This window comes from Ursus maritimus, unplaced genomic scaffold (genome assembly GCF_017311325.1).
Source record: "Ursus maritimus isolate PB19 unplaced genomic scaffold, ASM1731132v1 scaffold_2, whole genome shotgun sequence".
Classification (NCBI taxonomy): Eukaryota; Metazoa; Chordata; class Mammalia; order Carnivora; family Ursidae; genus Ursus; species Ursus maritimus.
The window spans coordinates 698360-725122 of NW_024424452.1; the positions used below are offsets into that span (position 1 = coordinate 698360).

Sequence of the window (26763 nt, forward strand, 5' to 3'; positions counted from 1 at the left end):
TCCAAGTCAACAGATACGGACCCGTTTCTTTCTCTGTCAGCGCTGCATCCTACTCAGAGTTCAGCTGGGCCACGGCGTGTTCACCCAGTTGCGGGCCGAGGCGCATTTAGGGCGTTTTCAGTCGGTCAGAGTCACAGCTGCACGACCCGCCCTAGCCCACCGGCAACACCTCCGTGAGTGTTTCAAGTGGATTCGCACCACGAAGGGGCGCCTCCGGGACAAGGGGACAAGGGATGGGATCTGTGGCAGACCCTGCCAGTCGCCCTCTGTGAGGCCGCACGGGCCTTGCCCCACCAAGTGCCTGCTCCCTGTGCCGCGGCCAACACGGGGCTCACGGAGCTTCCAGGGCCTTGTCCATCGCTTCGGCAGAACGCGGCGCCCCACTCTGCTCTGCGTTTCTAGGTCACTAGTCCTGTAGTGCTAGGTGGTCAACTGGCCACACGTCTCTCTGCCCCACCAGACTGGAGCCCCCTGAGCAAAGACGGATGGCGTGTTCCTCCCTGGGTCCTTGACCAAGGTCAGAGCCTGCCCCCAGCACACGTGAGGAGAATGCTGCTTAACGAAGACGATGATGACAAGTTACAGCTGCCGACTAGTTACCTAGGCACCAGCTTAAACCCCTCAGTGTAGTTTTTTTTTTTTAAAGATTTTTTTATTTATTTATGTGACAGAGAGACAGCCAGCGAGAGAGGGAACACAAGCAGGGGCAGTGGGAGAGGAAGAAGCAGGCTCCCAGAGGAGACGCCTGATGTGGGACTCGATCCCGGAACGCCGGGATCACGCCCTGAGCCGAAAGCAGACGCTTAACGACTGCGCTACCCAGGCGCCCCTCCTCAGTGTAGTTTTAACTCCCATTTTATGGGGAAACTGAGGTATGGAGCAATCCAATCAGTTGTCCAAGGCCACACACAGCTTCTACATGCCAGCACTGGGGTAAACGCAGGACTAGACAAAAGAGACACACCCAGGAAGGCTGCCCAGAGAGGGGCCACGGTCCTGCCACGGCAGAGGGGACCACGGAGGCCTTGGAGGACGAGCAGGTGTGGAGCAGGGCTTTCTGCCGGAGGGAACCGCATGAGCAGGTGGCCCCAGCCTCCGCCTTCTCTGTCTTCCCTTCTGACTGAGGAGGTGATGACATCGTCCAGGGGAGGGAGGGAAGGTGGGAGGGGGATGAGAAAAGAGAAGTCAGGAATGTGAAACCAGAGTCCCCAGAGGAGGCGAGTGCAGGAGCTGCAGCCCCTGTCCTGGGCTTCCCGGCAAGGGGGTGGCCCCCGGGGGTCCCGGCTGGCCCCCACTGGCTGTGGTCGGGGCTGCTGGAGGAGCACAGGGCCCACACAGGATCCAGATCTGGGCCAGAACCAGACTGGCCAGCGGAGACATGGGGTCTGCACGGGCACCCTGCCTGCCCCTGTCCTGCTCACCGCCCGCCTGCCTGCACGCCCTGCTCCCTCTGCCAGCTGTCCCTGCTCTGCAAGGCTGTGCTGAAGGCCCCGAATCCTACTCAAGCATCTTCCGGGCCTGGGTGGGGGCCCAGCAAGACCTGGTGCCCACTTGCCCATGACCACTGAGCCACACTGAGCAGACACTGAGCTCCTTGTGGGCAAGGTCTGCCTGCTCCCATCCCCAAAGCACAGGGGAGTCCGTGCACAGCTGGTCGGCAGGCAAGGTGAGACCAGGGCCCTTTCCCCTAGCCAGCAGGGCAGTAACTCGGCATTGGCAGGGGCCAGCTCTCTCGGGGAAGGAGCGGAATGGATGGAGGCTTCCAGGGATCAGGGCCAGTCCTGGGCCTCTTGGAGGGGAGAACCCTGCCCTCAGCCTGACAGAGAAGCCACTTTCCAAAGGTTGATGACAGGGGCACTGCCAGGCTCCTTTCCCTGCTGACACACACAGGTGGCTGCCACCTCCTCCTTGAAGCCCTCCCCGAACAGAGAGGTTGGGAGGGCCCCCAAGGTGCCTGGCGGAGGTGGTGACCCTGAAATGAAGGGTCCCGGAGGGCGGCGCTCCCCACCCAGGGCTGCAAGAGTGTCTCCACAGTGTGCCATTGTGTTTGCTGGCTTATGCTGGGGGCTGAATTGCCTCCCAACCCCTGTACCTGTGAAGGTGAACGTGGCTTTATCTGGGGATGGGGTCTTTGCAAATGAGCAAGTCAAGTCGAAGTCATGAGGGTGGGCCCTGCTCCACAACCGTGTCTTTATAAAAGGGGGATTTGCAGGGAGAACGCCACCGTGTGATGGAGGAGGGCAGGAACGTGTCCACAGCGAGGAACCACAGGGGGCTCGGGGTGCGGCCTGGAGCAGCCCCCCCCCCCGCGCCTCCAGGGGGAGCCTGCCCTCCATCTGGGAGGGAGCAAACGTCAGTAGCTCTAAGCCTCACGAACAAAGTAACAGTTGGACGTAGCTCTTCTCAGCCTCTCCTACAACAGAATCAGCAAACAGCTGGCCGGCGGGTACCTGGGCTCCCACGGCTGCCCACTCCTCAGGGGACCCCTGGCCTCTCCTCGCTCCCCCTGCCTCCTGCCAACAGTGGGGAGGGTCCAGGCTGTCTGGATCAATCTGACTCGGGGTGAGAGAAGAGTGAGGGGGCTGGGGGTCCACCAGCCTTAGAGACCCCAGGCCCCAGTATGGGCACATTTGCTTCCCCTTGAAGCCAAAACAACAACAACAACAACAACAACAACAAAACCCAAACCAGGATTCCCCTCCGCACAGCCTCCTTGGGGCTCCCAGCTCCCCAGCTACAAGCCTGGCCTGCGGCCCGTCCCGGGGTCATGCCTTCTAGTGGGACCCCCTCATGGTCTCACCACTTTGTACTCCCTCCAGAGGCTGATGAGGAAGGGCAGGCCTCGAGGAGGGCCAGGGGGAGCTGGACACACTACACAGGGTGTCTGTGTGTCCCAGCCTGGCTGGCGGCCCCTGTGTTAGCTGGGAGGGAGAGGGGAGGCCACCCAGTACAGGGGAGGACAGGGAGGGGTCAACAGGGCTTCCCAGGGTGAGTCTGAGCCAACTACAGGACGGCATCTCGGGCCGATGAGCACAGGGGCCTGGGGCTTTGGGGTAGTGCTGGAGGGTCTCAAGGCCAGACCCCAGGGTCCTGACACAGCCCTGTTGGGCTGGCCCCTGTCCTGAGGGTGTGGGTAGTAAGGAGAGTGACTGTATGTCTGCCCTTGGGGGTCCATGGGAGGGTGTGTGGGAAGGGTAGGCCTGAGGACGACGACCCAGGGGAGACGGCTGTGCTCATCTGGGGGTGGGGGGTGCACACACGGGGAGAGGGTGGACTCGGGGCTTTGTGGCCCACAGGAGGCACTGGGGATGGTGGCACCACCAAATACCACGGAAGATCAGGGAGGAGTCCACTTGGGGACGGTGGGCACAGAGGCAGAGGGCTGGAGACAGGGACTGGGGCCGTCGGAGCTCGGGGAGGCTGCAGCTGGCAGGCCACCCAGGAGGGGCTGAGCTCGGAGAGGGGCCCAGGTGACCTGGGCACAGGGGGCTGTGCAGAAGGCAGGAGGGGGCTCTCAGGGAAGGGGTGAGTGAGGCAGGACAGCGGGGAAGCTGCAGAGCAGATGGCAGGTGAAGAGGACAGCTCAGACAAGGAAGCAGCATGGGGCCCGGCGTCCCCCATCCCCACAGAGGTGGCTCCTTGGACACCAGGAGCCCTGAGGGGTGCTGGCCACCAACCGCCTGTGTCTGCTAGCCCTTTTTCTGCGGGGACACCTGTCGTCTCCAGATTCTGGAGTAAATTCTGTAAAGCAGGTGGGATTGGCACTCCCACCCGGGACAGGGGAGGTGGCCAGCGTGAAGGCCAATTCCAGCCACCCCTGGTCTACCCCAGCCCCAGGCACAGAGGAGGATTGGGCGAATGCTTGTAGTCTTTGGTTGACATGGCACCGTCTTTCTGGGCCGCCGGGCCCTTCCTTCTCTAGGACCAGGTGGCGGCCTCGGCCCTTCGACGGTGTTCACTGAGCACCTGCTCCGTGCAGAGCCCTCCACGGTTTGCAGGAGCTGGCCATCTGGTCGGGGAGGACAGGGACCCCCAGGCACCCAGCAGAAGGGCGGCCACACCCTGCCAGCACCCACCTGGTGTCTGCTGCATCAGCCCCGACCCCAGCACGGTGGTGGGGGGCAGACCCCAGACGCAAGCCCCCCTGTGGATACAGCACGTTGTAACTCATAGGCTGAGTAACCAGCAGCTCCCAGAGTGGCGCTGGGCGAGGTGTGAGCAGACCAGGAACCAGGACCGGGCCTGGAACCCTCCTGGGGCCTCACACCCACCTCTGTTCCTCACCAGGCAGGGCGGCCACATCCCTGTGCCTCTGCCCTCCCTCCTCCGTGGGCCTGCTCCACACCAGGGAACCCCTGCTTCCACTGTGGGCCCGAGTGCCAGCTATGGGGAAAGCCCCCAGGAGGACAGGATGGGGAGGCCCAGGGACGTGAGCACGATGCCCAGAGAGCCAGCCCCCCAAGGGTGCAGGCTGCAGGAAGGCCACTGAATGCACACAGCCACATGCCTGACCACGAGGAACAGCTTCCTGGTGTGGCCCAGGCCAGTTCCTGTTTTGAAGCCAGCCTTGCCCAACTCATCTCCCGCAGCCACTGCCACCGGCATGTGGCCCCGCCCCCGGGAGAAAGGCTCATCGGTTTTCTCACCCAGAGAAACACAGAAAAACCAAAAGAAAGATGATCCGAGCGGCTCGAGGGACTTGGAGCTTTGCAGGAGGGGGGATGAAATGCGGGGTGCCCCTCCCACCCTAAAGCCAGAGGCCAGAGCGTGGTAATTACAGGCCTGCAAGGCCGGGGGAGCGGATCGCAGCCCCCGGATGCTCTCCACATCCCTGTCTGGGAGTGGTGCTAGCCCAGAAACCCCCTCGGAAGCTGGGGGTCTCCAGGGGAGCCCCGCAGACCATGTGGAGGTGGGGGTGCTAAGGTTTGCTTAGTCGGTTTTGGAGCGTCTGAAAACATGCTTTGCTTGGTTTTCCAAAGAGCAACGGCATCTGGCAGTGGGAGGAGGGCAGGTGTGGAAGGCTCTCCGCCCGAGGGCTGGCAAAGGCGTGCGGCCCACTGCGCCCGAGGCCTCTCCAGGCAGCCCCCCTCCCAGGGCCGGGGTGGGCTCAGCGGCTAAGGTCCTCTGGGGCTGTTTGCCACTTGCAGCCATTCCTGTACGTGGTGTGGGGAGAAGGGCGAGACCCGCGAGAAGACACTGGGGCTTGCTCTCTCTCCCTGTCCCTGTCCCTGTCCCCTCCCAGCAATGACACCGAGCAGCGGATCTTAAGTTCACATGCAAATCGAGGCAAAAAATTCCAAAAATCCGCTTAGAAAGAACCTTTACAAGTCAACAATAAAAAGGCAAGTGGCCCAATTAAGCAACAAGAAAAGGCTCTGAGCAGACATTTCTCTAAGGAAGACTGCAACGGCCAGTGTGCCCGTGAAGAGACGCGCGGCACCGTCCGTGGTCAGGGAGCACTGTGGTCCGCCCACACAGTGTCCCTAAGCCACAGACGAGCGAAGCACCAACATACGCCACGGCCCGCGTGAACCCTGAGAACAGGATGTTGAGGGCGCCTGGGAGGCTCCGTCGGCTAAGCACCTGACCCCGGGTTTCAGCTCGGGCTACGGCCTTGGGGTTGTGGGATCGGGCCCCGCATGGGCTCCGTGCCGAGCGTGGAGCCTGCTTGGGATGCTCTCTCTCCCATTCCCTCTGCCCGTCTCCCAGCTCGTGCGTCCTCTCTAGACAGACAGGTGGACAGATGGATGGATAGTAAATACTTAAAAGAAAACATGACACTCAGTGAAATAAACCAGTCACAGAAGGACACATTGTATGATTCCACTTACGTGAGTCCTATTTATAGGGGTCCTCAGACGTGAAGGGGTTTTCCCTCGTGTTCCAGCGAGAACGGAGTGGCTCTCTGTTTCTCATGTCTGACGTCATGGCCCCTGTGCTGAGCACCGCTGAATGAAGGGGTCCCGCCTTCCACCCCTCAGCAGCCCCACACAAGGCTAAGGTCACACCCTGTAGAGAATGGGGAGACTGAGGCAAGAGGCACGGGGTCACACATCTCACAGGCTTCTCTCCAGGAGCAGATCATAGGCCTAAGGACAGGGTTGAGCAGAAGGGACCCCCACACCCCAAACAAGGTGGTCAAGAAGCTGTGCAGCCTCAGGAGGCCCAGGGAGGAAGGTGTGAAAGCACTTCACAGTTGATCAGGTGCCACACACTGCAAACAGAGCTGACTGCCTCGGAGCCCAGCTGCTGGGAACAGGGTCTATGAACCAATACATCATGACAAGCCTCAGACAGGTGCAACGGGACCAGACATCTGAGACAGGGCTTGTATTTCTCAGGGAAGGTCCCTCTGCCTAACATCCATCCATCCATCCATCCATCCACCCACCTATCCATCTATCATCTATCCATCATCTATCTATCCATTCACCAACCCACTATGTGTCCATTCATCATCTACTATCCATGCATCCACCCATCCCATCCACCCATCCATTCACCTCTCCATACATTATCCATTCATCACCATCCATCATCTACCATCCACCTCTCCAACATCAATCTATCCATTATCTATTTATCATCCATCCATCCATCCATCCATCCTTTATTCATCCATCTACCCTCTATCCAACCAGCACCTATCATCCATCCATCCATGCATCTACCCAGCTATCATCTATCCACCCATCCATTCATCCACCTATCCACCATCATTATCATCCATCCATCTACCCACCCATCCATCATCTATCTACTTATCCATCCATCCACCCATCTACCCATAACCAATCCATCCATCATCTATCCATCTCCTATCATCTACTCGTCTACCCATCTATCCACCCATTCATCCATCTATCTACTCACCCATCATCTACCCATCTATCCATCCATCCATCATCTATTTATCCACCCATCTATCCTCTATCCATCCACCCATCCATTCAGCCAACATCTATCCATCTTTCCATCATCCGTCCATGTCTTCCCTCCTACAGGATCATTTATAATCCCACTGAGATGTGGGATCTATGTTCTCACCTTAAATCTCAGTGGGGGTTGGGGCACCTGGGTGGCTCAGTCAGGTGAGCCTCCCATGCTGGTTTTGGCTAGGTCATGCCCTCAGGGTTGTAAGATCAACGCTGTGTCAGGCTCCATGCTCAGCACGCAGTCTGCTTGAGATTCCTTCCCCCTCCCTCTCCCTCTGCTTCGCTCTCAGACACTCGCACTCTCTCTCCCTCCCTCCCTTCCTCTCTAAGATAAATAAAATCTTTTTAAAAAACCTCAGTGGGGCTGTGATTGCTCCAACCAGCGAAGGATGGTTGCAAGACGGCACACGGACTTCTGGGGCTGGATCCTGAAAGGGTGTAACTTCCACTCGGTGCACACTCTGTGTTGCTTTCTATCCCAGTCTCTCTGTCCCTCCTTGGGAGCCTGAGCTGCCAGGTACAAAGCCTGGCCCCCAGCCACCACACCACAGAGACCACGTGAAGAGAGCCCAGACAGACAGGGATGCCCCAGCTGCCAGAGACCTCTCAGCTCAGGTCCCAGCCATGCCCATGCAAGTGAGTAGCCTCAGGTGGGGCAGCCAATCCCAGAGGTATGAAAACGAGAGCCGTACAATGCTGTAGTTCGAAGCTAAGTTCCAGGTGGCCTGTACCCCAGCAAGGGCTACCTGGCATAGTGGTGGGGGAGACAGAGAGGGAAGCCTGGAGGAGCAGGGGCCACAGGGCTGCATACCTCAGGACCCCATGGCCCTGGGCAGACACCCACTTCCAAGCACTCAGTCCCAGGGGCTGGGAGGCCCCTCATTCATAGTGACCCTCTTGTCTCCAGTGGGCTCTTCTCTGGGTGGGGCTCCTGCTGCCCCCAGATCCCACTTCTACCCCTTGCAGCCTCTACCCCTAGGCAGTTCGTGGGTGCAGGCGGTGAACCCCTTGCCACCTGTCACTGACGCCGCTGTGGTGCCAGGCCCACAGCAGGCACTGCTCTGTGCTGCCCTGACATGGACAGGGTGTGGGCACAGGGGCGGTGGTGGCAGCCGAGGCTCCCCTTCTCTCTGACCCCTGAGCCCCCAGCCTGGCCGTCCGATCAGAAAGATCTGGGCCTATCTGTAGTTCCTGGGGAACAGGGCACACACTGTCCCCGCGAGGGCACCCTCTTCAGGCACTGCGGTGCCGCCACTGTCCAGCAGGGGCCACCATGCCACCACACTCTGTCCCCAAGGCGCCACTGACCCTGCAGCTCAATGGGAAGAAGGGAGAGCTGGTTTCCTCGGAGCGGTTGGCCCCCACCCCTGCCCCAAATTACTGAGCTTTTGTAATAAAGGGGGCATAGCCGCTGGACCCCACAGACCAACCCTAAAAGCCCCAAAGTGGTAACCAGGCCAGCACCTTCACAAGGGTCTGTCCCTCAGCTCCAGAACACGCCTGGACGAGAGATGCTCCCCTGGGGGTGTCCCCAGCCCAGCCGCCACACCCATCCAGGACCCGCTGTCCTTCCAACACCGCCTGCCCACCACGAGCCTCCTGGATCCCGCACCTGCAGCCCCAAGCTTCCATCCCTGGGCCTCGTTCCACCCCTAGGGGCCAAGAGAACCGTTTCCCCTTGAAGTGCAGAGAAGCTGGGTGTCCCCCAGGCAGCGCAGGGCTCTCCTCTGCTGTTCAGGGGGGCAGCTGCTAAAAACTAAAACGGTAACGTGGCAAAGTCCTGGCCTGGAAGCTCTTGCCCCATGTCACGGCCAGGGAACCCCCCCTGCTGGAACACAGCTGTTAGGGTGCTGGGGTCAACTCTGCAAGCATGTCCCCTGCCTCACGCTCCTCGTGTGCCCAACTAACTTCCTCTCCTACCTCCTTGAGTGACCCTGGCCTGTTCTGGCCCACCGTCCAGCACACGCTGCAGCCGAGACACGTCCAGGCTCTACGAGCCCAGGAGCCAGGAGTCCGGCTGCAGCTACAGTGAGGGAGGGCCACAGGCACGGGTTCCTTTTCCTGTCCCCGACCTCTCTGCGTGCAGTCCCCACGGGGACTCACTTGGGCTTCCTCAGAGCTTGGCAGTCTCCATCCCCGGCTTCAGGGGAGGGGACAGAGGTCCACCCCGCTCCCAAGCGAGGACGGTGTGGAATGTGTGCACAGGCTTTGAAACGGCCAAAATGCTCTGGGATTTCACTGGACTGAGGGCAAGAGGCTGGCCCAAACCCCGAGACAGCCCGGAGTTGGAGGGCAGGCTCACGAACAAGGCGCTCTCCCACTCTCACCCCTGCAGCCCCTCCCCCTCCAGGGCTCAGCAGTAAACCCACAGCTTCCCAGAGATTCTGTTGGCTTCCTTCTGAGTTCAGGGAAAAAAAGGGAGAATGGTAAGAAACCAAGCAGACGAGGGGGCGCCTGGCCGGCTCGGTCGGTGGAGCGTGAGACTCTGGATCTCAGGGTCATGAGTTCAGGCCCCACGTTGGGGGTAGACCTTACTTAAAAAAATCCAACGAGAGATGTTTGCACAACTGTGTGAACTGTACTCTTTCAAAAGTGAATTTATGGCATGTGAATTATATCCCAATAAAAAATCTGAAAAAACAAAAACAAAAACAGAAACACCAAAAACCAGGCGCCTGGGTGGCTCAGTCAGTGAAGCATCTGTCTTCAGCTCAGGTGTGATCTCCGTGGGATCGAGTCCCTGTTCAGCGGGGAGTCTGCTTCTCCCTCCGCCCCTCCCCCTGCTCGCTCGCTCTCAAATAAGTCAAGTCTCTTGAACAGACGCCAAGCAGACAAGAGCACTTGTTTCGGAGACCTCCTTCTCCCGCTCGTCACAGGCGCCCTCCGCTCTGCCGCTTCAGCACCCTCGGGCCGCGTCCACACCAGCTGCGCCGACGTCGCTGGGCGCCTCCCGCCCCTCCCCAGCTGCTGCCCTCCGAGGGGACGCAGGCCTGACCTGGAAGAATGAGGGGTGTCCAGCGGGAGGAGGAGGGAAGGGTGCACACGAAGCAAGCAAGCACGTAAGGGCCTGAGCTGCGACAGCGGGGCTCCTGAGAAGTGGCTGGGCACACTCCCTCCGCCAGGGCGCCCTGGGGACAGGCAGCCCCAGTGGCGATCAGGCAAAGCCAGGGGCGGGAGGCCAGGCTGGCACGGCTAGACACCACAGACACGCACTCCAGTCCCTCCAGGGGCACAGAAGCCTGGTGTGGCCTAGGCCCCGCGTTTGTCCAGGCCAGCCGCGCTACAGATGGAGCTGCCGCTGGGTTCTACGCCAGGCCTGACGGCCGGCCAGCCACTGCGCATGACCTGCTCGGCCTCTGAGCTCTGTGCCCACCCTCTGGTGCCTGGAGGTTTCCCTCAGGCCCACGACCCCCCACGTCAGGATGCAGAGCCACCCCCTCCTCCCCCGTAGGCGCAGGAGAGGGCATGGGGCATGGCACACAGGGAGAGGGCTGCAGGGCACAGGGAAGTTCGTTTAGCAGGCCCAGGGAGAACAGCCCTGTTCCAGGAAGAAAGGGCCCACTGGAGACGAGACGCTGGAGGGTCCTCGATGGGGAGGGAGACGAGAGTCCTGAGGGCTGCAGCTCTGGTGACGTTGTTATGGCTCTCAGGGGGCACAGACACGAACTAGACCCACTTGCAGGTCTGCAGGCCTGTGGGGCAGTGACCGCCCTGTCTGCCTTCCCGGCTCTGGGTCCCTCCCGTAGGTCCAGCCTCAGGAAGGACCAGCCCTGCCTCGACCTTGAACACTCCCTGACCTGCTCACCAGCTGGGCCAGCAGAGGAGCATTTTAAACACAAAGCAGAAGCCACCCAGGCTCCCGCCTTCCTGAGTGCCCAGCAAACCCTATACACAACAGCGGTCTCAGGCTTCCGAACGCCTTGGATGCCCTGGGGAGCACGGCAGGTGCAGCCACGTGGCGTGTCCCGATGGAAGTACGCTGGCGGATGACCCCTTCTAGGCCACCAGCAGCAGGGCCGTAATGGAGCCCAGTCAGACCGACCGGCACCTGCCCCCAGGCCTGGACCCCTCTTCCCAGGAGGCGCCCCTTCCCTCTGTGAAGCTGTGTGCTCAGGCTGCTGTGAAGCTGATCCCATTCCTGCAGAAGACTGGAGGCTGGTAATTTTACTCACTACGGCTAAGTCGCTTCTCTGGCCCCATAGAAAGTTCCTCAAGGTGTCTTGCAATAATAAAATCTCTGCTTTCTTGCCCATAAATAATCTCACTGAAAAACTGAATCCAAACGCCAGGTGGCTAGAATGACAGGTACAGAGAGCTCATCCTTTCCCAGTAAGGACCGGTGTGAAGCGAGCAGCACAGACAGAAAGCAGCCCTTGTTCGGGGAGGCCCGAGGGTCCCGGCCTCCAAAGGGGAGACCTGAGCAGACCACCTCACCCCTCCCCCAGAGAGCCCATAAAGCCGCCATGAGCAGCACCAGGCCCGCCCCCGGCCGCCTACGTGCTTTGTAGAACTGCACCCAGACAAAAAACTGGTGCTGTTTTACCAGGAAAAATAAACCAGGCTGGACAGTATAAAATTACAACCACGGGCACGTAATTTATGGGTGATATAAAATAACCAAACACCATGGGTTCTCGAAGTAACGATTTGTTTCTATAAAAATGATACCCGCTTGTTAAAAATGCATCATAAAGAGAAATACGTGGAAGGAAGCCACATACGTCCCGATGACTCTGTCACGCGGATGCGTACCGTGAACGTTCGCTGCACGGGATCCCCGACACCTCTCACGTGTACGTCAAGTCAGGAACCGTCTAGAGAGACGAACGCCTGACAGGAGCGGGGTCCTGTCACACATGCAGTGGCTGGCTCTGACCCGATCCTGTTTATCAAGTACGTGCCCACTCCCTCTCGTCCGCCAGCGACAAGCAGCTGCAGAGCAAGTGCCAGAGATTTCAGAAAAATATGGGCTTTAAACTCAGCCCTGAGAAAATTTGATCCCGAGTGGGCTGCTGCAGATAACAAGGCAAAGCCCACAGCCGTGTGACAGCACGTCTCTGGGCACAGGCACGCGCGAGCGACTCCCCATCCAGCAGCTCGGACCCGAGGCCCATCCCGGCCCCACGCTTCCGTGTCCCCCTCTCATCACTGCTAGGGTTCTTCATGGTGTGGGGAGGTGCGGTCGGCGGGGTCCACGTCCTGGTCCCTGGCCAGACCCTGTGAATCTGACGTTCCGGGGGTGATCGGGTTAAGCATCTTGGGCTGGCCGGTGACCCTGGATTATCTGGTAGGCAGTGTCATCAGGAGGGTCCTGATAAGCAGGTAGGACTGTCAGAGTCAGGGAGAAGACGGGAGGGACAGGTCAGGACAGAGAGGACGCTGTCATGGAGGACGGGCCCCGGGCCAAGGAACGTGACAGCCTCTAGAAGCTGGAAAGACAAGGAAACAGACTCTGGCCAGAGCCCCGGCAGAAACGCAGCCCTGTGGGCCTACTTATGACATAAGATCATAAATCTGTATTGTCTACGCCACTGGGTCTGTGGTGACTTCAGGACGCTTCCTGGAGGGAGAGTCTGTCTTGCTCTTGATGGTGGGACAGCTGGGCGGCGGGAACCCTAGCGCTGCACCCCGAGCGCCCCGGACGCGCCTGTGTGGCTGAGGCCGTGGCACATCTGGTGCGGCCCACCCCTGGGGCCGGAGGGAGGCAGACTGAGGGGCTCATCTCAGGGAAGGCGGCTGTGGGCCCAGGCCTGACCACAGCGGCCGGGTTTCCCTGACCTATCTCCCGCGTGAGAACACTTGGAAAACGTTCTGGAAGTTGTCTTTGGGCGCCTTCAAATAGCGCTGTTGGCATCCTGCGACAAGTGTGTGGGCGCTTTACGTGAGCAAGGCTGGAGGACCGGGCACTCTGGCATGGACAGGACGTCTGCACCCTACGCACCGTGCGGCTGGCAACTCAGATCTGGAAAAGCAAAGGCCGTGTCGGGAAGCTACTGCCCCTTTGTACAGACCTCAGCTGTCCGCGCGATGGGGCTGCTTCCGCACCTCTCCTCCACGCCTCCGCCCCGACTCCGGGAAGCTACTGCCCCTTTGTACAGACCTCAGCTGTCCGCGCCACGGGGCTGCTTCCGCACCTCTCCTCCACGCCTCCGCCCCGACTCGCCGAAACCGTTTGTCACGTCACCCGCCTCGAAATCCGCTGGAGGCACCTCAGAACGAGAATTTATTCAACCACACGCAGAGAGTTCAACCACACAGTTTAATGCAAATACTTTTTTCCTTTTGAAATAATTTTAGAGTTCCATAAATTTACAAAAATAGGACAGAGTTCATATACCCAGCTTCCCCAAATGACACCGTCTGCAATCACAGAGCAGGAATCCAAGCGTCCTGGTAACCAGCCCTGGTGGCTGCCCACCACTGTCCTTCCCGGCCCGGGGCCCACGTGGCAGTCTGTCGGTCTCCCCAGGCCCCTCTGCACAGTTTTGTCTCTCAGGACGGTGAGGCCTGTGAAGAGCACCGGTCTTGCCGGTCCTCACTCTGCAGACTGTGTGCACTGTGGAGTCTGCTCCCTGCAGTGAGGTGAGCGCACCCCGGGAGGGCGTCAGAGGGGGACACTAGCCGTGGGCAGGTCACCAAGCATGACCACACTGACGTCTCTACTGCGGCCTGAGTGGAGGTCCCCAGACCAGGCAAACACAGGTTTCACATCACACTCGGCCCGACCCCAGGCCCCAGCCGGTTCTCATCTGCACCCCTTGCCGCTGGGCTGTGACTGCTGTCCCCCCTACCCTTGCCGCGTCTGCGCAGGACAGACCACCACCAGGAGCTGTCCCTCCCCTCACAGGTCGATCACATTAGTGACTTATGTCAGCGGGGACCCGTGCAGAGTCGCTGATTCTGAAGACCATAACCCAATACAACATTCTGTTGCTCAAACTGGCCCAGACGTGGCTCCCTGGGGGGCCTGTGTTCTTCCTACAAGCCCCCATCCTATTTCCGTTCTGTACTTTCTGACACAAAACGGTCCAGCCTCAGGCTGGATTTCCCGCTCTGGCCAGGACGCCAGCCAGCCCTTCCTTCAGGAGCCTGGTTCCAGCCGTTGGGGGCGGCGCTCCAGCTAAGATGGGGCGCGGGTGTGCCCCTGCCACGGGTGTCGCGGCTCCAGGCCCCTGGGTGCTCAGAGCTGGCAGGTACGCGCGGATGCACGCACACACCGACGTCCGTCTCTCTGTCCGGCCACTGTAACTGGGACACGACAGGGCTCTCCGTGCTCCAGCTCTCCGGTCCTAGGACACTCACTTTCAGAGCTGGCCAGAGGACAGACCTGTCTTCTCGTCCCCAGCCCGGCCGACTGCTGCTTTCCACAGCTGCGGGGCGCGCTGTGCCCCACCCCCACCGTGCGTCACTTTGAGCACAGGGAACAGGACTTTGGCTCAGAGTCAGAGCTCCCCACACGCTGGCAGCCGTCCTCCTCCGCGTCGGCGTTGTCCTCCCTCAACTTCGTGTTAGCACGAATGTGCACACACTTCGTTTGCTGTCTTCCTCGTTGACGCTACCACAGATGCTTCTAGAGTCTGCCTCACGTACAGTGCGCCTGTGCTGGGAGATGAGCCCGTGTCGGTTCACAACCCCGCGCTCTGCCCCACGCGAGCCACACTTCCCTGAGGTTCGCACGCGTGGGCACCTGGGTCACTTCAGTGTCGTGAATTACAAACGATGCCTCAGAAACGACCTTGTGCACGTGCAGTTCTGGACAGTTAGCAAACACGAAGTAGTATCATGGCTCAGTTTGGTTTGGTGATAAAAGTCAAGACACTCCATCAGCTGGACGGTAACATGAAAAAAGTCTGTAACACAACGACAGGGTAAGACGGACACACACACCGAGCCGTGACCAACAGCGGACGGGAGGTGCTAAAGCACGCACGTGGCGAACGGGGCAGAGTCAGCACCGTGGAAATGGCACCGGCCGCAGGAGGCACGAACTTCAGGGAGGGTCTAGGCCATGAGGCATCCACCACGGAAGGACTGAAAACAGAGGGACCTGAAGGCAGACAACTGGACACGGACACGCCTCTACCACCCACGGCCGAGGAGTGGGCAGTGGCGACTTTCAGGAACCTAGACCTGGGTCATGGCTGGCTGTCCCCTCCAGGGGCACTGAACGAGTGGGGATGTGTCCACTGTCTTCCACTAGCCACACTGGGACCAAAGCCAGCTGTCTGGGCCCAGACCCACACACACGGGGCAGTCCGTGCGTGGGTCAGAACCCTGGCCACACATCGAAGCCACCCAGAAATCCTGGCCAGCGTTTGGGTACGTGTGAGGTTTAAATGACTGCAGGCAGTTCTGGTGGCGGCCCGGACGGACGTCAGCGCTGGGGGCCCTGGCTGACGCGTGTCAGCGTGGGTACTCTTCCAGAGGGAGACCCTGGAAGACCACGTGTGGGAGGCACACTACAGGCGTCCTGACACCCCGTCTCTCGGTTACAATGAACACGTTGTTGTAATTAAGCTAGTTTTCTAAACAGTCTGCACAGGTCAGAAAATGAGCCTTTGGTTAAAAGGTACTTGGTGCTCAAGCATTACCAGGAAAATATCACTAAGTCAAATACGTCAAAAGCCAGACGATCTCTCCTTTCCAAGCTCATACTCTCTACTTTGTTTTAAAAACACAGGAAATGAACCGTACACAGAGGCACGACAAGGGAACCGTTTTGTCCAGGAATGGTTTCTGCCAGTATCTGTGTCTCTGTGGGAGGCCAAAGCCGAGAGGACTCAGCACGCCAGCACCGGGAAGCTATGCACAGTACAGCACTATGGAGTCACCATGTCACCCAGGCCGCGTGTCCCCTCGCCAAGCAGGTGTGACTCCACGCTCCTACCTCCCGCCCACCACGGGACTCCCTAGGAACTCTGCCACACGCGATGCAAAAAAAACCTAACACTCTCGGGGAAAAACGAGATCTAAAAGCAACAATAATTTTTCAAAATAACCTGGGAACCATTAGGACGAGCTGTTTCTGTCAAGGAGGGTGTTCCGGAAGCCTCTACGTCACAGCACCTAACCGTAAGCCGTTAGTTGATGAGGTCGCACAACGCGCTCCATCCCAGAAGACCGGGCAGCCAGCGGTCTTCTTTCCATCAAGAGTTAGTTTTAGCCTCTGGTTTTCCATCGATCAAATCTCCAAATCCCAGTTTTTCCAGTGGTTCCTGTGCCATCAGCTGCCTACAAAAAGAGAGGAAAACGAAGAGCGCCGTCTGCGTGGGGCCTGTTCATTCACTCCCATCCCGCCCAACAGTGTCCTGGGGCTGCCCACAGCCAGGGCCACCGCTGCATCTGGGCCCCCGAGGGCCGCTCTGCACCCTCCTTCTCCTGCCTCGCGCTGGCACCTCTGGACCCAGGAGGGACGGCCGCTGGAGGCCGGTGCGCAACGCTCCCCCCACGCAAGGCACAGCCAGGACCCGAAGGAAGCAGCAGACCACAGTGAGGCTCCCCGAGGGCCTAGTCTGGAGCGGACCCCTGGCCTCCAGGTCCCTGTGGAGACGCCCTGGACGAGGTGTGGACAGGACAGCCTTCACCTGGTACAACTGACCCCGAACAACGCGGGGGTCAGGGACACCAAGCACCCGTGCAGGGAGGACCCATCTCTAACTCCTCACTCCCCAAAAGCTTAAGGACCAACAGCCTACCGCTGACCACAGGCCTTAGCTATAACGTAAGTGTATCCTAATAAACGTAAGCCAAAGAAAGAAAGTGTTATTAAGAAACTCATAAGGAAGAAACACATTTATCGTCCTGCACTGTGTTTATCGAAAAAAGTCTGCATGTAAGTAGACCCATGCAGTTCGCCTGTGCTGTTCACGGTCACGCATTTGTTAGTTTGACTCGTAACTCAGGAGCACTCGGACACGCGGTACACGGGCTCCACGTCCTCTCACTCCTGCCCCAGGCCCCACACGATCCCACAGCTGGCCAACGGCTATGTCCTGCTTCCACTCCCTCCCTATGACCAGCCATGTGCCAGCCTCCCACCGCGTCCATGTAAGTCAGGGCCACGAGGATGGGGATGCCCCGCACGGAGCACCCGCTGAGCTCCAGAGCCTTCCCCGTCTGGCCTCCTGCCATCCACGCTCCAGGGAAAGGGAGGCCTGGGTTTCATTCTGTTTTGTTTTGTGGGGGTGGGTCGACCCAACTCTCAGAGGCCGCTCTGTCTGTCCCGCTTGCCAGGGGAAGCACAGCATCCCTGCAAGAACCACTGGGCTCAGCCGGCACACAGGCTGCCATCACTTCACACACCGTGTCCCAGCTCCCACCACTTAGCCCGTGCACCCCCCGCGAGCCCGGCGGCCAGCACAGGCATCCCAGAGTTCAGCCAGCATGCAGGGCACCGCAGGACGTCCCAGGCACCTGCTCAGACCACCGGCCTTCTGCAGGTTCGCGGGGGTCCAGCAGGAGCGGGCCTCACTTCTGCAGAAACACAAAGCCTCGCAGGGAGATGAGCTCTATCCGAACTTCACAAGGGCTGTCACTTATCCCTCAGGAAAATGTCCCCAGAATTGCAAATCTCAGTCAGTACAATTTAACCTAGAAGCGTATTAAGTTCTATGGCATGGAACACACGAGCCACTCCTTAAACCCAAATGCGGAAAACAATGATACATTTTTACCACATCTTGGCAAAAGAGGACATCTGGCCAACAGTTCTTAAAACTGGCCTCTCTCAGACCACACTGGTCAGCAGAGCAATGGTCCCCAGATGACACCCTCATCGCTGGAGCCCTGAGTGTCACCCTCCATGGCAGAGGGGAATTCGGGCTACAGGTGGAAATACACTTGCTAACTGGCTGATTCTGAAGGGGACGTTAACCAGGATGACTCAACCTCATCACAAGAATCCTTAGAATCAGAGACAGACGGGAAGACAGGAAGGGTCAAAGAGACACACCATCACCAGCTTCGAGAGGGCGGAGGGCCATGAGCCACGCAGCACGGGCATCTCCAGAAGCTGGAAACAGCAGGAAGCAAGGCCGCCCCAGACCCTGGAGAAGGAACGCAGCCCGCCCACGCCCTGAGCCCCGGAACACCCATGTCAGACATCCCGCCACAGGTAAGCTGGGCTAGAGGCGCACCGGCGAGCGCTGCTCCTCCCCACACGCCATCACCATGGGAAGGACCTGTGTGTTCGGCGACACAAAGAAGGGAAAAGGAGGAAAAAACTAGAAGCCTAATAGACATGGTTCAAGATATCCTTTCTACAAATCTGTAAATCTTCATAAAATCCAGCTCCTTGGCAAGGTCCTAAAAAACAACAAATGTAACATTTAGCAAGTTCTAAAGCCAAAAGGATGATTTCAATGCCTCCCTTTAGCGCAAGGGAAGAAACCAAAGAAAACATCCCATTTCCAGTCCAGTTCTTTAGGGACTGAGCCAGCATTAAGTGCACGATTTAGGGCAACAAAATTTCCGGGAGGCCTGGCCTTCACACCAACCCACACTCCGGGATGTGGCCGCACAGCCCCCGATGCCCATCCCGTGGCACGGGAATCAAAGTGAGATGATTACAGAGCCTTGAGATCACAGATCATATGTGTATTTCCTGTTTTCTCTGCCAACAATGTAATCCCAAACTTAACGGCTCTTCCCGTGAGAAAATGTGGCCCACGGCTACAACAGCACACGGACTTCCACATCTGGCTACAATGGCCCGGGGCCTCACGAACTGGTCGGCCTTAAAAACTTGCTGTGGTTCAGTTTTTCACAAAGATGCACTCAGAGGCACGCACGAGTAAGTCACGTCTGGGATTTCAGCACAAAAGGGAAAGGGAAAAAAAGAGGTCTGTAAAAAGCAGGAGAAGCAAACGTGCAAAATTTTGATACTGAATCCGGGTGGTCGTGGATTTTCATTAAAAACCATCTAAAAGCCTACAATCAAAATCACTGACCAAGTCAGAAACACACATGCACCCCTCACATTTATCTTAACGTCGCCTGACCAGCCAGTGAAGCCACTTGAAATAACGGAACCCACCGAGTGGCCAGCTGCATCCCTCGGTCCCCACTGACCTCAGCAGGCCTCAGGGGAGGCCAGTGTCCACCAGCTGTGCTGAGCAAGGGGTGGCCACACGGACAGCAGGCAGCTCACTCCCATGGTCAAATGGGGAGAAGAGACAGGGCCCTTCTGCTGGTCCCTCACCAGGCAAGCCAGGAGCCTCTGTGAGGACCCAGGCAGCCCAACTCCAGAACAACTCCCAGCAGGAACAGCTACCTGTGAGTGTTGGCTGCTCTGGCCGGCACAGGGATGATTAATCCGAGGTTCAGAGGGGCGGGTGACCTGCTCACACCCTCACACCCTGACAGAGACCAACCTCACACTGTCTCCAAAGTGTGGCACCGCCAAGAAGAAATTCACTTAGTTCCCGTTTTTAAAAGATGTGTTAATTTAAAAGACAGTAATTTAAACACGTGGATCCCAGCCATGTGCTACTCAAAGATGGTGAGAGCTGGACTCAGGGGGGCCTGCTGTCAAATCTAAGCTCCTGTGAGCCTCAACGACTCTAGAGACAGAGCAAGGGCCTCACGTGAGGGCCCCACTCCCAAAAGGGCCCATCCCCAAGGTCCCACATGTCCACAGACTGCCCTCAACACACCTGCGGGCCTGAGAAACACAAGGGATTTTGCCCTGAGGGAAATGTCTGAGTTTGTTATGGGAAAATGGAAACGGGGCTCCAACTGGATTGGTTTATGTCAACCTGTCTTCAGACAAAGCCGTCTGAAGACTGGATTCCTTAATGAGCTAATGAAGGGGTCAAAAAGCAAAAATAAAAGTTCCCACCCCTACTGTATAATTATAATTTTTCCCCATTAAGGACTAGAACAGTTCTTACGTGAAACCTCAACAGATCATAGTTAGAAATGTTTGTTTTATTTAAAAGTGCGCTCTGGTAAATTCTGGTCAAGACAGAACAAATCCCTCGTCTTTCATCACTTCTGAAATGGCCTATTGTCTCCGCTGTCACATTTCAAGCACAGCTGAGTCTAGGTGGAACAAAACATTTTTACGGTCTGAGAATGTGAAAGAAAGAAACCGTGTACCCACAACTTTCACATCTTTTGGCTCAGTCAGCATTTTCATGATGAACGGTTCTGAAACTTTAATGACAGGGCAGCAGCTCCCATATTTGGAAGGAAAATACTCTGAGGAATGCGGTCATGTATGACACGCTGTCACTCACGGAAAGGTCCCCATGACTGCTACACAACTTCTAGTACCATTTAATCTGGCCTCCATTCCAGGGGGACAAGCAATCCTACAGCTGTGAAAGGCACAAGCCTCAATGAGCCACGTTGCCACGAGCTCTTGGGGAAAGACACGATGTCAGGGGAGATGCCAGGGGAGCCGAGGAAGGTTCGAGAAGTCACAGATGTGAGCAGGTACTTGCCTCTCCATTCTGCATTCTAAATAGGCTTTTGATTCCTTTCTGCACAAAGCGTTTTCGAATTTGTTGTCGCGGAGACACTTCATGAATTTCTCTTTGAAGCTTTTACATTCACCTGAAGGAGAAGGAAAACAGCACTTCCTCTTAAAGCGAGAACAGGACATGCCCGCACAGCGGCCGGACTAGCAGCACCGCTGCTTTCAGAGCTCGCTTCCCGCACGAGCGCGCCGGACACCGCGCCGGGAGGCGAGCACGGGCCGCAGCGGAGCTCACGTGGGGCAGTTCACCTTCGCGGCGCGTCTGGAACATCCCACAGGAAAACGCGGCTGACGACAACACTAAGTCCACTCTCGGAGCCCTGCCTTCCACCGAGCCTCACCCCGACCCGACTCCGGCCACAGACCTGCGGCGCCCAGCACTGCGTTTCAGGCGCGCGCGCAGCCCCGGCGACCAGCTGCAGGCCCGGACGCGGCGGCTCCGCCACAAGCCCCGCTCCCGCCAGCCGCTCCGCGCCGGGGCTTCCCGCGGGGCTCCGGCCCCGTCCCGCCCCAGCCGGCGCCGGACCGCGGCCGGCCTCCGTTTCCCCACCTGCACCGCGGGGCCGTGCGGCGCCACCGGACACTCGGGACCCGAGGCCCGGCGCGGGAGCCCGGCGGCCGCACGCCGCTCACCGAAGTGATCCAGCGGGAAGCTGCCCTTGTCCGGGGGCCGCGGCTGGAAGCTTTTGGACCCAAAATTCATGGCCGTCGACATGTTGGCGAGCCCAGGAGTAAGACGTGCGCCGTACGCAGGGCAGCGGGCCGAGCGCCGAGCGGCCGAGCGCCGAGCGGACCGCGCCAGAGCGCGGAGCACGTCGAGCGGCGAGCGGCCCCGGGCGGCAGGCCCCGCCCCTGACGCCCGGGCCCCGCCCCGCCAGGCCCCGCCCCTCGCTGGCCCCCGCCCCCTGCGCCCGGGCCCCGCCCCCGCTGGGCTCTGAAGGGCCCGGATCCGGGCTGCTCCGCCCAGTCCTCGCCAGTCTCCTCCCGTCTGACCCTCACAGCCGCCCAGTGGCAGAGGCCAGCCGTCATCTCCGTATGCTGAGGAAACCGAGTCCAGAGAGGCTCAGCAGCTTGCGCAAAGACGCACAGCTTCCGTCCACAGGAAGCCCCAGGGCAGGTGCGCTCGCGTCTGCATCCCCGGGTGTGTGCGGGGCTTACCTGCCGGGGAGGAAGGCATGAGGGCTGCCACGCGTAGTGTCGCACACCCGGCAGCTCCAGCAGCACGAGTGCGATCGCTCCCCGCCCTGGACGAGTGGCGGGGCTGGCTCCTCCCGGGGGCTCCGGGGAGACCCGCCGCAGGCCGCGGAGCTGCGGGTGGTCCCCGGCAGGCTTGGGGGCTCCTGGGCTCGTGCACACACCCGCCTCCACCTTCACCCTCCCGTGGGCCCCCGTGTGTCCGTGTCCAGATGTCCTCTGCTGACAAGGACGCCAGGCGCACTGGGTGGGTGCAACCCAACGACCTCATCGTGACCGATTACATCTGCAATGGCCCTATTTCCACAAAAGGTCACCTGCTCAGGTATTGGGGGTTAGGGTTTCAACCTATGAATTCTCAGGGGTGGGGATACAGCTCAACTATAATGAAATAAAGTGCCTCATGAACAGTTAGGGCTCTGGCGGTCACCTGTGACTGTTATAGCAGCAAGAACAACAGTGAAGGGGCTCGGGGGAGACCCCAGCTCTGCCCCGCAGAGCCTCCTCCCAGCCCTGTGCCCAGGGCAACCACCCCTTCCCCAAACCAGGCCTCTGGATCTCATCCGAGGGAGGAAGTGGATCAGAGCCCTCCCAGCGCACCTGTGCTCTGATTCTGCCATGAGCTCCAACTGTATCCGTGCACCCACCCCACCCGTGTGCCAACCGTGTGCCAGGCCCTAGAGGTCAGCAGATGGGGGCCTCAGCAGCAGAGCTCACCAGCTGCCCCCGGTCCCTGACGTGATTCAGCGCCATGCCTCCTTCGAATGTCGGGACTAGGAGCCGTTCCAGCAACTCTGGGGCCTTGCAGAGAAGTGCCTGGCCAACAAGCCCCCACCGCCCCCACCTCAGGGCGTGCCCCCTCCTCAAGGCCTCCAGAAGGCATCCAGCGCCCCACTCGTCGGGTCACCAGCACGCCTGACCCTCCTCAGTGTGCACCACTGGATCTCTGTGCCTGAGGCTGCGTTCAGCTGTGTCTGTGCTGGCCCTGAATGCTGGTGGGGGCTGGTGGGGACTGGCGGGGGTCCACAGGGAAAGCCCAGTGCAGCTGTGGAGGCCTTGATCAGCCTGGTGTTCTGCGCCCACTAAAAACTACAAAAGGAAAATTGCACCTTGATGTTGTCACATAAACGACCGTTTTATGCAGCTAGAACCAGGGGCCACACACTGGGTTATTCATTAATATGTTTCTAGGGCAGTGAACAAAAGACGCTTTTATTACCCAGCAAATAGCACTTTTCCACCTGACTAGATCACACCACTTAGCAGTAAAGGGGACAGCCCTGCCCCCCAAGGTTGCCGGCAGCCTCTCTGTCCAGCAGCCCTGAGGGACCAATGAAGCATTGGAGGCCCGGTGACCCCAAGGTGACAGCCAGCGTTTAACTGACACATCTTCTGTACCTGGCAAATGATTGCTGCTTTATAGGAGATGTTTAGCTGGGAGAGAGGAAGGGATTTTTATCTGCGGTGCACGGATACAAGGAGTGGGGGAGGAGCTGACGCTTCCGGAAGCCCTCTTCCGTGCTAGGCTGTTTGGCCTGGGGCCTGGAACAGTGCGGGGCACACGGCAGACGTTCAGTTAGTAGTACTTGGGGATGAACCCCGTTAGGCAGGTGTTCTTACCCTCATCTCACACGTAAAGAAACACAAACAGGTGAAGTCTTGTCCGAGGTGACACAGCCAGCGTACCAGCTACCTGGGACGGTATGACCAACACCCCAGCTCAGCGGAGTAAAACAGCCATCATTTGCTTCGCTCAAGAACTTGCAGAGCGGGGCGGCCTTGGTGGAGACGACGTGCCTGGCATCCGCTGGGGGCGCTCAACCTCAGGCCGAGACACCCCCCTTGAGGACAGCCCCTGGTGGAACCCTGCCTGAACCTAGATATCGCATATCTTTCCACTTTAATACATTCTGCTGCAGAAGTATATTTTCCGAAAGGATGAAAATATAGTTCTCAGAGAAATACAAACCACACTGAAACTGTTAGTTTCATTTAACGCATGGACGAAGGAGTTTGGCCAGATGGCAAAGCTGATTCTGAGAAGGGCGCCCCAACCCCGATATGTCCACATCCGGTCCGAGGAAAAGAAAGGAGGCTGGAGTCGGATTGCTAAGCTGGACTCCAACAGGTTCACAGATCACGGGGCAATAAACCATAACCTTCAGGATTATCTGCCAGACAGAAGTGATTTGCATTTTTACAGGAGAAGCAATCACTTGGAGCTCTTCTGTGTCCTACAGGTGAACGTCTAGCTTGAGGCACCTGGGCCTGCTCAATAAAAAATGCACGTCCAACACGGTGACACTCCCTGGGAGGGTCGAAGGGTGCTCGGGCGGACTGGCTGAGCCATGGCTTCAAGGGTACAATGAAGGGACACAGTGCCACCTGCCTGCCTTATTCCTGAGTATTGGGAAATTTTCCTGAACACCACGTATATGAGTCCGGGGCTGCCATTGCAAAGCTCCAAAGACGTAACCACCAGAAACGTATCCTCTCCCAGTTCTGGAGGCCAGAAGGCTGGACCCGAGGTGGGCAGGGCCGCGCTCCCTCCGAGGGCGCTCGGGGAGGGTCGGTCCCGCCTCGTCCAGCTCCTGGCGGCCCGAGTTCCTTGCTTGGGGCCACACCGTCCGTCTTGGCCTCCAGGGTCACCTGAATTTCTGTGTCTGTGTCCTGTACTTTTCTGTCTCTTACAAGGACACCTGTTACTGGACTTAGGGCCACCCTAATCCAGGATGACCTCATCTGTACTTGATTACATCTGCAAAGACCCTATTTCCAAATAAGGGCCCATTCTGATGTTCTAGGGAGATAGGAGTTGTGGGGAAGCCATTCCACCCAGTACACCACTCCAGCCACTTGGGGTTATCGTCCCCCTATAAAGAGTCCCAGCTGGCACAGACAGGTTGGGTTTAGATCCCATGACACATGGAGGAAGGTCCCCGTAGGTGGCTGGAGCCCAGGTGAGGGCAGCGCCCTGACGCTGAGGAGTCTCGAGCTTGAAAGTTGATCTTCATGCTGAGAAAATCTGCGAGCTGGCCTTGACTGGAGGGGTGGGTAGAGACGCGAGGGGGCAGAGTGGAGCCCAGCAGCCCCTGACCCAGCACTGGCATGGGGGGTGGGGAGCCGGCGAGGCGAGCCCCCCCGCCGCCGCCCTCCACAGGGGAGGTGGTGGAGAGAGCCAGGCCGCGGCGGGACAGTGGGTACGCCCCCCCCTCCCCGGCAGCCCCTTGGCTCAGGGATTCTGGTTCTAGGAACTTACTTTACAGCATACCGCTTGCAACTGGACAGGTATTTCGAGCAGGAGGTTTTCGAATGAGAGGCAGAACGACGGAGAGGAGACGAGGCAGCCGTCCCGGGTCTGATCCGGCCACGTTGTCACCGCAAAACAAAAAGCGAATGAACAGAGGGAGGGAGACAAGGGCGGAGGAGACTCTGAGGTGGACAGGGATGTTCACGGTCTGGAACGTGGCGAAGGCTTCGCGGCCGTATACATACGTGAACTCGTCGGACTGCCCGGCTGCTGGCTAGAACACGAGCGGCTGGCGGCACGTGAATACAGTTATGAACACAGCAAAAGCAGGTACGCACAGATCCGGGATCTCTGGGAGGACGCACGAGCGAGGAGCACAGCGGGGATGGGGCCCGCTCCCTGGACAGCCCCTGGTGGACTCTGGAGCCCCCAGCGGCTGTGCGCCTGCTATCTGTTTAAAGGGATAAACGGCCCCACCAACACCCCCATCCGAGAAAGACCTTCTTGGATGCCGTGGTGCGTTGACAGGTGGCGCCCAGGGAAGACAAGACCAGCGGTCTCTGCACGTGAGGGTGTCGAGGTGAGACCCCCCGTGGGCCATGGTGGGCGAGGCCGGAGCAGCAGGCCGGGTCTGCCCCAAGAGCCCGCACCACCATGCACACTTCTGGTCCCAACAGCGAGAGTGTATTTCTGGAGTTTAAGACGCCCAGCTGTGGTTCTTGGTCTCACACAGGGAGGGGTGAGGGCTGGGGCCGCTGGGGACCTGAGCGGGACCCTTCCCCAGTGTGGGAGGGCAGGGGGCAGCCAGGGGCGCAGCAGCCCTTTCTAGAAGTTGCTGAGGAAGGGACCTGTGGGAGGGACATTTGTTGCTGCCGCAGTTTAGGCCCAGAAGGGGAAGGGCCCCAGCTGAGCAGCTGGAGGAGAGGTGGCCTGGGGGGGGTCTCGCCAGCACCATCAGCATCAGTGAGGTCCAGGGCATCGGGCCCCAGGACCAAAGACACGTGGAGGCAGCCACACCCTCGGGGAGGAGGGACCCTGAGCCCGTCCCCAGGGGACAAGGGCCGACTCTATGGGCAGACAGCACAGACGTTCCCCACCTCCACCCTCCACAGACTCTTCTAGAACCTTGCCCCTCCCCCATCCAGTTCCCCTCCCCTTCGACCTGGGGCAGCCTCGGGAACCCCCACCAAAGCTAGGTCACAGGTCATAGGTTACAGGTTGTGGCCTCTGACGCTGGAACGCTCACTCCTGAGGCTTGAAAACACAAGTTCATCAACATCGTTCTGAGGTCAGAGTCCAACACCGCTCTCCCCGTAGCCCAGCCAGCCCCTGGGAGCCCCCACGAGGCCCTTGCTCTGGCTCATCTCCACTGCCTCCTTCCCTCTGGGCCCCACCAACAAGCCAGGACAGCCTCCCTCGTTTAGGCTCAGCTGATGAGCAAATTCAGTTTCGCCTTCTACCTGAATCCCCTCTGCGTGGAACCTGACATTTCCACACGTTCCAGGGACGGGGATGTTCAAGGACTCATTACTCTGCTGACCTTCCCTGGTTCCCAAGCCCTGGCCATGAGGCCTTGGGAGTCCCACACCGTGCCCCCCATGGCCCCATGGCCCGTGATCCCTGTAGCCCTACTGCCCGTGCTACTGTGGCTACGACATCTGGCTCGGGCAGAACCATAGGGACAGGACACGGGCGCAGGGGCGCAGGGGTGCAGGGCCAGGATCGGCCTGGGAGGCGCGGGAACCCGGGGGCGCAGGGGTGCAGGGCCAGGATCAGCCTGGGAGGCGCGGGAATCTGGGGGGATGGGACCGTTTCACATCTTGAGCGTGGGGGTGGTCACATGACTGTAGGGGTTGGTGAAAACTTGCAGATCTGTACCCTGAAAAGGCGGGGCTTCACTGAGC

At 59.1% G+C, this 26763-nt stretch overlaps 1 protein-coding gene and 2 long non-coding RNA genes across 3 annotated transcripts; all 3 read right to left on the reverse strand.

Annotated features, from left to right (window-relative positions):
- Positions 1–764: 764 nt before the first annotated feature.
- LOC103669927 lies at positions 765–8912 on the reverse strand. Its single transcript, XR_570433.1, has 3 exons — positions 8856–8912; positions 5832–6009; positions 765–1120 (listed from the first exon to the last, which is right to left on the reverse strand). It is a non-coding gene; the product is annotated as an uncharacterized LOC103669927 (long non-coding RNA).
- Positions 8913–13180: 4268 nt separating this feature from the next.
- Positions 13181–21180, reverse strand: LOC103670059 (cytochrome c oxidase assembly protein COX19). Its single transcript, XM_040634649.1, has 3 exons — positions 21049–21180; positions 20381–20492; positions 13181–16166 (listed from the first exon to the last, which is right to left on the reverse strand). Exons 1-3 carry the CDS (start codon positions 21128–21130, stop codon positions 16082–16084), a joined length of 279 nt encoding a protein of 92 aa, XP_040490583.1. The 5' UTR covers positions 21131–21180; the 3' UTR covers positions 13181–16081.
- A 1626-nt stretch (positions 21181–22806) lies between these two features.
- On the reverse strand, positions 22807–25747 carry LOC121103657. The gene is made up of 2 exons (XR_005835857.1): positions 24869–25747; positions 22807–24651 (listed from the first exon to the last, which is right to left on the reverse strand). It is a non-coding gene; the product is annotated as an uncharacterized LOC121103657 (long non-coding RNA).
- Between the last annotated feature and the right edge of the window lie 1016 nt (positions 25748–26763).

Excerpts from the sequence above, each read along its gene's own strand:
- LOC103670059 (XM_040634649.1), bottom strand. The coding sequence starts at position 21,130 with ATGTCGACGGCCATGAATTTTGGGTCCAAAAGCTTCCAGCCGCGGCCC. Across the intron at positions 20,493-21,048 it reads CTTCCCGCTGGATCACTTCG|GTGAATGTAAAAGCTTCAAA; the intron begins GTGAGCGGCGTG and ends CTTCTCCTTCAG. Across the intron at positions 16,167-20,380 it reads TTAGAATGCAGAATGGAGAG|GCAGCTGATGGCACAGGAAC; the intron begins GCAAGTACCTGC and ends CTCTTTTTGTAG.